Here is a 13,861-nt window from a genome sequence, read left to right on the forward strand (position 1 = left end):
CCCAGCTGATTGTTGTGAATGACGTGCAAATCATCCTGGCTCTGAAAAGACAGAGAGACTTTTTAATAATTCAAATTGCAGTCTTCAAATAATGACCCACATATATTCACTTCTTTGTTTTAACATATCATGTAAAAAGTGTCAAAATATGAATTGTGTGAAAATCTTTTTTTTTTTTTTTTGCAAAATACTCCATTTCCTCTCGCTAATCACTAATTAAGACTTAGTGATACTAAATATGGAATGCCCTACAGGATATTTGGAAATATAATGGGCGACACCCCACGTCATTAGCCCATCCTAATTGTGTGGGTTTTGTGCCTGCAGCATTAAGCTCTGTGCATGAGGCTCAATTAAGGCATTCTGCACTGTTCCACCTCCAGAGCTGTCAGCACTGGCTGCAGACCATGGAAGGATGAGTAAATCAATCACAAGCCAGGGAAACTTTGAAGAGCTGTCTTTCACCTCTATCTTTCAGAGTAAAATTTTTCAGTCTTGGGGAAGATTGCATGAATGTCTGAGTTGTGCCTGTTTCCAGAACTCTAGACCGAGAGCTGCAGAGTATTAATAGATAATGACAAACCAAACCCTTTTTTGATTTATGACTTCCTCTAGACTAACAATCATTTCACTGGCAAGCTGTTGCAGCCTTCAGATAGCTTAACTAAGTCATAAATTCACTGTCGGTGGGTGTGGTACAGCGGTTACAGGGAATCACAGTAGTTTGGTGGCATTTGCAAGAAGCAGGCTACATATAAATGTGCTATCTCAGCACATTTACAAACTAACAATTTCTAGATTAGAGAACAGCCCATTAATTTACCCACTTTCCTCCTGAACACCTTCCTATAACTGTTGTGAGTACACATCATTTATTTTTGTGGTGTGCACGTTTCCTGCACGTCCCCTCTGTTAATTGATCAAATCTCGAAATTGAGCATTTGACATGAGATGTAATAAACTGAAGAAAAAAAAACAAAAAACTGGCATCCATAACGCCATTAACACAGCAGTGATTTGTGCATGTGTGATGCTCTCTGTCTTTTCCTATTTTTTCAGGTGATCAGAGTTAGAGGCAATATATGCACAGGCAGACAAGATCATATCAGGGTGATTTGATTCAGTGGGTACATCAGCTTAATTGGACTCAGTAGCATTAGTCATGCCCACAAGGCTTCTGTCTCATCTTATCAGACATTACTCGTTTGAAATCATTTCGTTAGCTGAAGAGAGAAGGCACCTAAGGAAAAAAAAAAGCATCTCATAAGCCAGGAGAATCTGACTTGTTATCAGATAATTAGTCTTATAAAATCTCTTCAACTTGAAAATATAGCAGGTTATTATGGAAGAGAAACTACTCAAAAAGTGGAGGTATGAATTAAAGGGGTGTAGAAATTGCTATATATATATATGGTGGTTGTGACAGAGGCGTGCCACATGCTTTTCACTCTGTCTCTCCCAGCACAACTTCACTCTGGGGCGCAGAAGAAACAATAAATCACTGCACTGTGACTACAAGGAAAAAATAAATCAAGACACCCATTATGACGAATTACCTGCTCTGTCAAACATTGCCAATTATATTGATTGTATGTGTACAAATGTTTGTGTGTATATAATGTGTACATGAAAATGATTTTTACACAAGCCTTAATAAGGCCTAATGCTTTGTGACACACTTTAATGAGAAATTTCAAAATAGACCCAGTACCCCTACACCAATCTAAATCATTTTGTAATGTTGTGTCTTTTTTCCGTTTTAAATCAGTTATTTTGTTATGAACTCTTGTAATACAATCTGTGTTGAGTCAGAAAAAAAAGGAGCCTCCTCATTTATTTTATGTAGACCACTGTTTTGGCACAGCGGGGCTCCTGACGCAGCTGCCTCTGGCCACAAATATTGAAAAAAAAAAAAATCCACTGGGTCATCTGACAGCAAAAGCTGAACATTTCCAACACATCATCATCATCCAGCGAGGGACTGTTTTGACTGTTCAATCACATGCAAGAGCACGTTCTTGACATATTCCTTTTCTCAGTTACCGATCTCTTGTAGTGACGGGGTAGAAATTGTTGCTGGTACAGCTTCCTAGAATCATGTGCTATTGCACTGTGAAACAGCTGCACAGCATTTTACCCTCTGTTTAGCCTTCAAACTCAGCTCCATTACTCAACCCGGAATTTTCAGCTCACATTTCATCTTCTCACCTGCACACGCTGTAAACTCTTTGTGCTTATTTATACAATGTTATTTTCAGCTCTAACACCTGCTTAAGCTACCTGATGTACTTTCTTGATGCACTTTCTTTTATTCGCTTACTTCAGCAAGACATTGCTTTAAACACGATAAGTTTTACATAGAGTATCTATTAACCTCCAGTGAACGGTGGATTTTCAAAAAAGTAAAAAACTCAACAAAGTTATGTCAAATAATCTTCATTTAGCATAAAAAAACCCCAAACACTGAGCAGAATGAGAAAACAACGTGCCAGACGTTAAAATCTGAATCTTTTTCTGTTTGGTTTTTTTCTTATACTACTTATAGGTGCATTGCCATCGCATTGCGTTTTATCTCTTATCAATTGATGCATTAAAAAATAAATAAATAGTTGACAGAATGAAAATGAAACCTCAGTGAAGCTTCAGCTCCACTGAGAAAAACAAAAACAAAACAAAAAAACCTACCAATAAATACAGGCATCAAAACATCAAATCTATGTAGGACAGAGAAGGGGAACTCTTAACTGAAACTATGAAAAGCATAAAATGTCAGATTTCTATCATGTTTTGAATATGAGGCCTGACTTGCTGTTTTTAATTACTTCATTTTGTTTAGCTCTCTTCTACTGCAAAGGTTTAATACCACCTCACTGATGAAATAGAAGATGGAAAGCAGTCAGTACAATGTGCCTTGAGTTTCATTTTCTTTTGAAGGTTGTTTTTTTTTTTTTCAAGCTTGTGCAGATGGATCAAATTCTGGGTTGTTGATGTTTAACTGGACTTTTTCTTTCAAAGAGGTCATATTATGCTTTTCTTGAGTGTATTTTACATATTGTTTCTGCATATATAGAATGGTACAAGGTTAGAAGTCTATAACAAAGAGGATTATTTTCTCCCACAGAAAATGAATTTAATTTTAATCCATTGCTGATGGCATCATAACATATGAGATATATTGCAATATATTACAATATTTAAATGTGTGGCTATAAATTAGAAGTCATAGTCATGAGATTAAAATGATATGATGGTTTTATAAAGTGTTACAGGTGCATAAATATTAAAAATAGCCCATTTTGGTAGGTGGTTGCCAGGCAACAATGATTGTGTCATTATATTTAATGCATAATTCAGTTTTTTTCAATACAAATGAATTGTTACTGTTGTGAAATTAAAATGATCCAATGCTTTAATAAAATGCAAAACATTAGTCATTTTAGCCTGTTGGTGGTTTGACATCATAATATCTGATATAGATAAGAACCTTCAGGGACCTAACATTTACCTGTGTGCCAAGTGTGGTCGCTGAAGTCTGGATTGTGTAACAAGAGTTGTGTGGACAAAACATACAGACAAATATTTGGTGTATTACAGTGAGATGCCTGCTTACTAGTTAGAACAGAGGATGAGCAGAGCAAGCGCAATTTTCTTCAAAACAAATTCCTGATTTATGCGGAGCAAAGAATCAATGATTAAAATTATGTTTCAACACTGTTACCCGCGTTTTTACTGTCTTCTCTCAAATTGACCAAAGGCTGCTGCCTGAACCAGGCATAGTTCAGTGCTGGATTTGTGCAGCAGTTCCCTTGTCTGCAAAAATCAGAAAAGAAGGCATTACATAAGGGATAGCTGGCTGACCAATCAAAGCAGACTAGGTTTAATACGGAGGCTTTAGAGAGAAAGAACATAAAACAAAGCGTTTCAGACAAACGGTGAAGTGAAGTGCTGCATGCACGGTAAGAATAAAAAAAGGTTTTTCAAATAGGAAGTGATGTCAACCAATTCCAGAAAACCTCCAGAATAAATTTATGAACCTACAAAAGAGCATATTGTGGCCTCTTTACAAGCTCGATCTATTACCTGCATGTAAACAACATGGAAATAAAATCTGCTTCAACAACAAATTTATATGGTGAAGAAATGAGTCATTGGATTTTACCTAAAATTCCTTTTAAAGCCATCTCTTTGGTTTCACTTCATAAAATCCCTGGGTGACACAAGGGCTACAAATCTTTCTTTGGTAAATGATCTCATATTCCACGCCAGAGTGAACTCACATCAGGTCTCATATCATTTTTACTATTACTGAGAGATTAATTAGTCTCAGCTCACAGAATCCGGCTCTTCTTAGCCTTCTATACTTTTGCACGCAGGTAAGGCTCTTCCTAATCCCATCTGACAGCAGGCTGTCAGCCATTTGCAGCGGGAATCAGACACCCATTGGTGTTAAAAAGAAATTGCTGAGAGTCTATACTGTCCATCTGAAGGGGTTAGTTTCACCATCCCTTGAGCGCTTTTGATCTAAGACACCACAACACTGATGCAGACAGACAGAAAGATTGTGCCTCGTGTAGTGTAACCTTAGAACAAAGGCAGCACCGCAGTAAAGGTACTCAGAGGTGTACATGTGTAAACTGAAGAACGATCCTCAGCCTACCTAATGCGATTGTTACGTAATCAAGGACACCGCAATGACAACCTTTTGATCCCTGCCTTTTATTTGGATGCTCTTCACATACACACAAAGACGAGTTCCTGGCCCTGTTACGGCTCTCAGTCCCCGAGGACACAGACGCTTCACTGACATGAGTGACCCGTCAGGTCACATTAGATTTCTGTTTACTGATGGCAAGCATGTTTCAAGGTTGCAGGATTTTCTGGATTTTGACATGTGGAAAATGTGTGATGTTCAGAGAAGCTGATGTCTAGAAGGACTCTGAGCACCTTAAGAATGTGAAAGGTTGGAGATTATATTGGTCTATATTTGTGTTAAAGCTGGGTTCTTGTGTTTTTGTGTAATTTTACACAAAATTATAAAAAACGTTCAGAGTATTACAACTAAAGTAGTATAAAAGGGAAATATTGTGTTTAGGCTTTGGCCAATCTGACAACTTTTATACTAGATACAGTGATGCAAAGCAGAACACATTCACCAAAAATCTGCATGCAAAGTCTTAGTATGCATATGCCTGTGCTTTGTGTAGCTGGAATGACTTAGAACAGCGAGTAGGAACTAGCTCCAGGAGGAGGGCTGTCTATTTTAAAATTGCAGCTTTAACTATAAATTAAGATGATTCCAAACTGTCACCTTCATTTTATGGATGCTTTTAGAGCTATTGAGTGGTTTAAGAATCAAAACGTCTTTCATATCCCTCCCCAATTTTAGGGTGTCCAGAGAACTGACAGATTAAAATTTTATTCTTTGCCAATTTTTCACACAAGCAAAACTGCTAATGTGTAATGACTTAATGAGTTAAAACGTCTTCTGTCTCAACATTAGCAAGCTATTCTTTTCAGGTTTTCTTCCTAGCCCTTTTCAGCATTTTGTTGACAGCAGTTGAAAAGTATCATATCAGGCCATAGACATTGCTGTTATTGATGCCAAAAATTAGTAAGCACATGCATGTTATGATGTTCCATAGAAGCATTTCAAAAAAGAAGGAAAGACAAATGTCTTGGTCAACACCTCCCATGAAAGCGATACTGATCAATCATTCACTTAATATTTATTACTATTAAAATAAAAGTCAAATTTCAACAGACAGCAAGGTGACATCCTTAAGTGTCTGGCACTAATAAATAAGAATGACAAAACCTAGAATACATGAAGTTATATGCACTAATATAAAAACATAAAAGATGCATATTTTCACATTTCAGATGTTGCTTGACATTTATTTATTCTGGGTTTTCTTTCATATGATGGCTCATGTGGTTAATCAACAAATAGTTTGAGCTCAAGAAAGACAAAACACAACAATGAATTCATGCAACAAATATTGCCTACATAGCCAAAGCCAAATAAAGCTTTCTCCTCTGAGCCACGGAGCTCTGTCGTCGTCCAAAAAATATTAAACATGTCATTGAGTCACCAGTGATCCACTTGCACTGGCTGACATGTTGTTTGCTTATGATAAACACGCTGTGGTATATCTTGAGTTAGTCCCACATGCACCATCCTTCTGCTATACATTCTAAATATGCACCACATGAAAATGAAAGTAGACCTTAACACAGGTGCTTCTTATTCCTGTTTGATCAACATTTGCAAAAAGCTAAAGTGCCCAGCTCTTCAATGAAATTATTCAACTTTTATGAAAAATGATACTATAATTACTTGTGACGTGTTTGTACTTAGTGGGAATCACTGGGTTTGGATCACAGAAGAAGTAGCAGAAGTAGTCAAAGTACAAAGAGACTGAAATGAAAGCGCCTTCACAGCAATTTGTTATTTATTGCAAACATTAAGTAATATGAATGTTATAAACTAAATTATAGTTGGAGGACATATCTCACAAACAGGCCTTCTGCTTTCACAAGACTTTTTGCTGTTTTTTTTACTTTCCCCCACAATGCCACCATTGTCAGGTTGATGAGTGCTTCCTTTCATGCACCATTTGTATTGGTCTGTTGCAATACAGTGGAAGAAATAATTATTTGATCGCCTGCTGAATTAGCAAATTTGCTCACTCACAAAGAAATGAACAGTCTCTAATTTTATGGTTGTTTCATTTTAATGGAGAGAGAGAGAAAACATCAACACATTGCAAAAAAGACATAAACTGAGTGAAATAAGAATTTTAATCCCCAAGCAAAACACGACTTCGTATTTGCCAACCCTTGTTGGAAAGCACAGCAGCCAGATATTTCTGGTAGTTGGTCACCCGGTTTGCATACATATTGGGGGGCATTTTGGCACTCATCTTTACAGAAATTCTCTAAATCCTTTTGTTTTCTTGGCTGCCAAATGGCAACCTGAACATTCAGCTCCATCAACAGATTTTTCTATAGGATTGAGGTCTGGAGATTGTCTGACCACTCCATGACTTTGGGTGCTTCTTCTTTAGCCACTCCTTTGTTGCCTTGCTGGTATGTTTTGGGTCACTTTCATGTTGGCAGACCCATCCATAACCCATCTTTTAGTGTTCTGGCTGAGGGAAAGAGGTTCTCGTTAAACAGTTTACAGCACATGGCTTTGTCAATTGGCTTCTCAGTGATGAAGTCATCCTCCATGCCTGACTGTGGGCGTAGTGTTCTTTGGGTCACACTCAGTATTTCTCTTGCTCCAATCATGGCAGGTTGAGTTGATGCCAAATAGCGTTATTTTGGTTTCATCTGACCACAGTAATTTCTCAAAAGCCCACTTGGACTCAGTAATTCACTGGCAAATTTAAGACAGACTTGTACATGTGCCTACTTGAGCCGGCGACCTTGCGAGTGCTGCAAGATTTCAATCTATTATGGTGTAGTGTGTCACCAATAGTGTTCTTGGTGACTGTGTTCCAACTGCCTCCGAATCATTAACAAGCTCCTCCCATGTAGTTTCTGGGTGAGCCACCAGCTTCTTATGGTCATCTACATTCCATGAAGCAAGATCTAGCATGGAGCTCCACCTCTTTATATTTCTTCCTTTTCCAAATAATCATACCAAGAGTTGTCACCTCCCCATCCATGGCTGCTCAGCCATGGAAACCCATTCCACGAAGCTCTCTGTACAGTGTTCTTAGGCATGAATGTGAAGGCCCGCATGTAATTTGGAGGTCTGTAGTGTCTGACTCTGGCTAAAGTTGGCGACCTCTGTACTCATGCGCCTTAGCTTTAGCTGAACTTGCTCTGTGATTTTACGTGGCCTAATACTTTGCGGCTGATGTGCTGTTGTTCCCAATCGCTCCCACTTTGTTATAATACCACTAATAGTTGACTGTGAAATATTTAGTAGTGATGGAATTTCACAACTGGATGTGTTGCACTTGCCCAGTACCACACTGGAATTCACTCCTGAGAGGAACCCATTTTTCACAAATGTTTGCAGTCTGCATGCCTATGTGCTTGATTTTATACACTTGTGGCCATGGAAGTGATTGGAACACCTAATTTCAGTGATTTGGATTGGTGAGTGAATATGATTGATTGATTACAATCTGTATGCCATAAGGGAGCCTGAACTTCAATGACATTCAAACCATGACTCAAGTCAATTCATCTTTTATATAATTTATTTTCAAATGGATAGATGGATGGATAAATGAACTGATGGATGATATTTTTTCTGGATTTTTGATTCATATTCTGACTCTCTGAAACTACCATAAAAATTAGAGACTGTTTATTTCTTTGGAAGTGAGCAAACTTAGAAATTTAGCAAGGGATCAAACAATGATTGTCCCAACTGTACATATGGTTTAGTAACTATAACACTGTATAGACCAAATACTATCAATCTAAGCAATGTTTGAGCCATTTTGAGTAAAAATATTTACATCGAACCAAAAACATATCTAAGCCTTACAATGAATCTTCTGACGCATTTTCATTACATTAATAGCATATTTTTTGTTGCATTTGCTAAATTACAGAGCTAAAAAGTATATATGTTTTTTAAAACTTTCAGCATTATTTTAATATCAAAAAAGGAGCAAAAAAATATATGTTGTTATTTCAATTCTTCTAATGTGACAACATTTGCAATAATATAATGACAGAAAGATCTTCTCTCTGCTTCTGCATCAAATAGAAGTAGAAGTCAAATCACCGGGACTACCATGAGAGATTCACTTGATGTAGATTTGTTCTGAAAGCCCTGGTACTTAAGAAGGCACAGGCAAAGTGTATAGGGAGATTTAAAGCAGGCTATTGTTAGCTAATACTGAGGGTATATCACTGCATGCACCCTTAATCATTTTTACAATTCAGCTAACCAAAATAAATGTAAGTAAGTAATTATATGCATCCAATCAAGTAACTCTAAAATGTAATTAACTGGCATAAAGTTATAGCTGTATCCCTAGCAACAACCATCATGGATTCGATTAAGAACAAGAGGCTCAGCTTTATTAACAATCCAAAGTAAAAGTAAGAATGAAAGAATGATGCCACTAAATATAAATTTCACATTTGCAAGGTAATGAATTTAGGATGTTAAATTACAAAGGGATTAATATTTAACTCCTGCAAGCCGGGTTTAATTTTTTTCTTTTTTTCTTTTCTTTTCTTTTCTAGAGACGATCGAGTCTGAAAAGGGGTCTTTCTTGTCAAAAACACAGCACTGATTTACTGAGCTAATAGTTGAAGTGCATTGTTGATTAATCTTTCCATAGGTGACCCGCTGTGTTGGTTTTTGCCTCTGCCTCCTTGACCGAACTGATATTGAAATATCAGGATAAGTCTTTTTTTTTTTTTTTTTTTTTTTTTCATGTTGCAGAGTTTAAGGTGCATTTTTTTTCCCAAACATACACAGTATTTAACTCCTAAACTTTTCCGGAGATTTGGCTCGTCTTATTTGACAATAATACCAATCTATTGTGTTATTATTCATTTTTTCTTCTATTTCTCACGCAGTGAAATAGTTCAACGAGGGCACTCTTGCTTAGTTTGAAGACTGTTCTCTGAGGGATTTAGCTTTGCTTTTCTAAGCACTGGAGAACTGTTGCCAACACAGGCGACCAGACAGCACAAAATTGTTGACAGTGGTCCAAATCTGGTTGCCTGGGGCAATGGGCAGCCGTTACTGTCAAGCCCTGCTGTGTAGGTTATTCAGGGTCACACTATGCTCCGTGGCCTCTTCATAACATGCCTGATAGATGTTTTTGACAAAATTTTACCTATCAATATTTAGAAAATGAGATCAGTCACACAGGACTACACATTTCTCTTTATTATTTTAACCAACTCCTATGTATCTAACAGGTAGACCTACTGTATACCAGTAGGCCTACATACATTAAGTTGTTTCTCAGCCAGTGCATTTTACACATGCTATTTATACCAAGACAAAAATGGTTAGACAGACTATAGTTAAACATATTTTTCCTTCCATTTTCTGCGATGGCTGCTACACATAATCCCCTCGTGTCTGTGTTTACATTCATCCAATGAGCTGATACACTTCTGCAACGTTTCTCTCTGTAACATCCATTCATTACCAACAGTAAGAGTTGTGGCAGCTGGTCAGGCCGGGTGGGAAAGGTGGTGGGCGGCACAGCTTTGTGAAACGGGAAGATGGCAGAGCCATATGAGACTGTGGATGTTTGTATCACTGATTAGGTCTTAGTTTTGGAACCATTACAATCCTAATGATTGTGGCCTATATCTCGGCATAAATTAATCAGAATATTGTTAGTCCTCTGATGACATAGATGGAGGCCTTGTTTCTGCACAGCTAATTAAAACACCCCATTTTAAACCATGTCTGGATAAAGCAAAAATGACACCATTTGATCAAAGGCAGATGGTCACAGTAACAACCAGACAGCAGCCAGCTACACACAGGAGGCACAGACTTCAGACAACAACCCACATTAACTTTCATACAAAACTCTCCTTCTTATCTTACTTACAAACAAGAATACTACTTATCTTAGCCCCAGCTTGTTCCTCTCATGGCATACTTGCCATTTGGAAAAAAAAAAAACATTTAAAAAACACTTTCCACTGTTATTAAGAGTAACTAGATGAAGATATGTGGGCTTCTATTTAACAGCAGTGTTGTATTTTCTTTTAATCATACTTACTGGTTAATTAGCTTTTGAAGAAACTGGCATGGCTACTGATTGATGGAACATTAAAGCTATTTTGCCTATAGGGCTGGGCTATATCATACCGTTCACGGTAATACCGGTGTAATTTTGGGCAACGATAGGAAAACGAAATATCGTGATAGAATATGGGTAAAACGCGCATGCGCAGTGCCTATGTTTACATACGCACATGGCGGAAAAAGCATGGCGGCGACGCAGAATGAGAAGAGCGAAAGTGGATCGTTGAATGAAACGGATGAACCAGAATTGGTTTGTAAAAATGCTGCAACTTCAGTGGTGTGGAACTGGTTTAGCTTTTGTCCGTCAGATACACAACAAAGCACTATTTTTGGTAGAGCATGCTAGCGGGCCATCGTTATTACCGTGTTGTTTGGAAAATACGGCACACTTAAAATCAATCCTTTGATTTTTCTGAAAATCGACAGTGGCCCTTATAATCCCGTGTGCCTTATGTATGAATTCTGGTTGTGTTTACTGACCTCGAAACGATTTTATGTCGTACACGGCACTCGAAAATCTGTCAAATGTTTTAGTACGACTTTGCTAAGCTACGAACCCGCACTGCTTGATGGATTGTCGGAGCATTACGGCTATATTAGGCAGGAGCCTGGCGGAGTGATACGTACTGTGCTTCAACATAATATTACTGTACTGTGTGTGTATAACCTCTTTTTAAGTTTTGTGGATATTATACATGGTTATGCTGAGGATATATCGGCCAATTTCCACTGGAAATGCCTTTTGGTTAAACTGTCAGCAAGGAATTTGCACGGTTACATTTTTATATAACTTTAATGCACATGAAAAACAGCTGCTTGTTTAAGTGAAAATACATTGATGGGGTTTTTTGCACTAATAAAGTTGTGGAGTTGTAAAGCATTTTGTCTAGTGTCAATTATATCGTCAGTTATATCGTTATCGCAAATTTTCAAATGTATATCGTGAGAAATATTTTTGGTCATATCGCCCTGCTCTACTTCCCTATTCACAAATGTTCACCACAGCAAGTATCTTTGAATGTTTGATTTGGCAGATTTTTTTTTTTTAATGCCAGCATAATGCTGGCAGTATTTGCTTATTTGGCAAACATGTAAACCACTACACTATGGAGCCATTGCTGAAGGATATAAACACAAAAAAGTCACTGATTTGTTTAGGGTTTCATTATCTGTAAACTAACAAAACAGTATCCGTACACAACAGTGACAGCTTGCTCCTGTCCCCAAAACGTTATGATCAAATATAGATCTACACTGCATTCTCAATTACATTTCAAGGAAACAGATTATCTTTCAACAAAACAACTTAATAAAATAAAATGACTTTTTACCTGGGATATTAAATCATTTTTCTCCTCAAAATCTGACCCCAAACAAACATTCTGGGTAGAAACACTTCCAGTCAAACGAAAAATAAAGTGTCCGCAGGAAAACTACAAACACCCTTACTATTTCCATAGAAATTAAGAGGGTAAGTAGCAACCAGGTGCTGCTAATCAGATACATTTTATCAACTGATCATCTGCAACCATGACCACCATTGTAAATCCGGAGGTTTTAGAATTCTGCAGCATTCAGGTGTATGTCAACACAATCTTTTTTAGTGGACATCCCACTAAAAATTTCCCCGGTCAGACCGAGTAATGCTCAGAGAATTGCAAAAAACCCAAGAGCTACAATTAGAAAAAGGAGAAAGCCTAAAAAGCCTAAAAAGAACAGGGTAGAATAAGAAAAAAAAGAAAAAGATCTGAACAAACCTCAAGACTTTTGGAACAATGTCCTTTGGACAAGCTACACCAAACAGAAGATGTTTGGCTATAATAATCAGCATCATGACTGGCAAAAACCAAACACAACATATCAGTAGAAATGGCTCATACCAACTGTAAAGCACGGCGGTGAAGTGGTGGTGACTTGGGGCTTCTTTGTAGCCACCATCACTGAGTTCACCATAAAGTCTTTGTATATCAAAGCACTCTTCAGTGAAATGTGAGGCCATCCATCTAACAGATAAGATTGACTGAAACTGGATCATGCAACAGGACAGTGATCCAAAGCACAGCAGCAAATCTACACCAGAATTGCAGAAAAAGAAAAGAATCAAGGTACTACAATGGTCCAGCTGAAGTCCATACCTCTGATTACAATGCAGGACTTTAGGAGACCTGTGCATATATAAATGTATGCAAACTTCAATGAACTGAAGCAATGTTATAAAGATGAATGGATATGAGAAACTGAAAACAGTCATACAGAAAACAATTACTTCCAGTTAATGCTGCTAAAGGTGGTTGTATAAGCTACTGAATCTTGGGGTGTACTTGGTTCTTCACAGACCCACACAGAGTCCTTTGAAAACTGTCATTTTCCTTTCCTTTTCACATGACTGTAATTGTGAATGCACTTTAATTAGCTTAGGAAAATCAGAAACTGCTTGTTGTATTTTGTCTCTTCTACCTGTGCTTGGTACCTGCTGTCAATCAAACATAGACAATGACAAGCCAGTCAAAACAGATTACGTTTTTTTTATACATGTGATTGATAACATGACTGATCATCAATCTGTTGAAGTGATGGTATTCTCTTTCAATATAGGTACATTTTTAGGTTAATGTTCCTCACGGTTTCATTCAGACATTACCTCGATTGTGATAGAGAGGATATTGTTGTTATTCAAGATTAGATAGTACATCAAGTTATTTTTCGTTACTGCAGACAGCAGTCTGCTGTTCAGACCTGTGATAGACTGAAAAGTGATGTTTTTTTTCACAAAGTTTGATCCAGTGCTACTGTGACTTTTATAAGGACTTAAGACCTGAAGCCAACACATTTAGATGCCATCTGATTAATGGACTTAAGTGCACATCTGAAACAGGCTTTAGGTATAAGCTCATTTTGCATCCTTTTTTAATGATAAAAACATTATTAATAATAACGTCTAAAAAAGTTACAGTATTTTTGACCGTGAAAAGCAATGATGTACATAATGTGATTCAGACAAAGACTAACTGGGCTACTAAGAATTAAGATTAAATGCTTTTGGCTAATCTATAGCTGCATGTGTGTACACAGGTTTTCTCCAAACATGAGATTTCCAGATATAAT

General features: G+C 37.4%; 1 protein-coding gene across 1 annotated transcript in view; it reads right to left on the reverse strand.

The window, feature by feature from the left end:
• Positions 1-13,861, reverse strand: part of b3glcta (beta 3-glucosyltransferase a) — a 79,068-nt gene that overhangs the window by 46,929 nt on the left and 18,278 nt on the right. The window contains exon 3 of the mRNA XM_084950470.1: positions 2-41. Coding sequence (XP_084806596.1) covers positions 2-41 — 40 coding nt within the window. The remainder of the gene's footprint in view (position 1; positions 42-13,861) is intronic.

This window comes from Perissodus microlepis, chromosome 14 (assembly GCF_051167445.1).
Source record: "Perissodus microlepis isolate ML-2025 ecotype Zambia chromosome 14, ASM5116744v1, whole genome shotgun sequence".
Taxonomy (NCBI): domain Eukaryota; kingdom Metazoa; phylum Chordata; class Actinopteri; order Cichliformes; family Cichlidae; genus Perissodus; species Perissodus microlepis.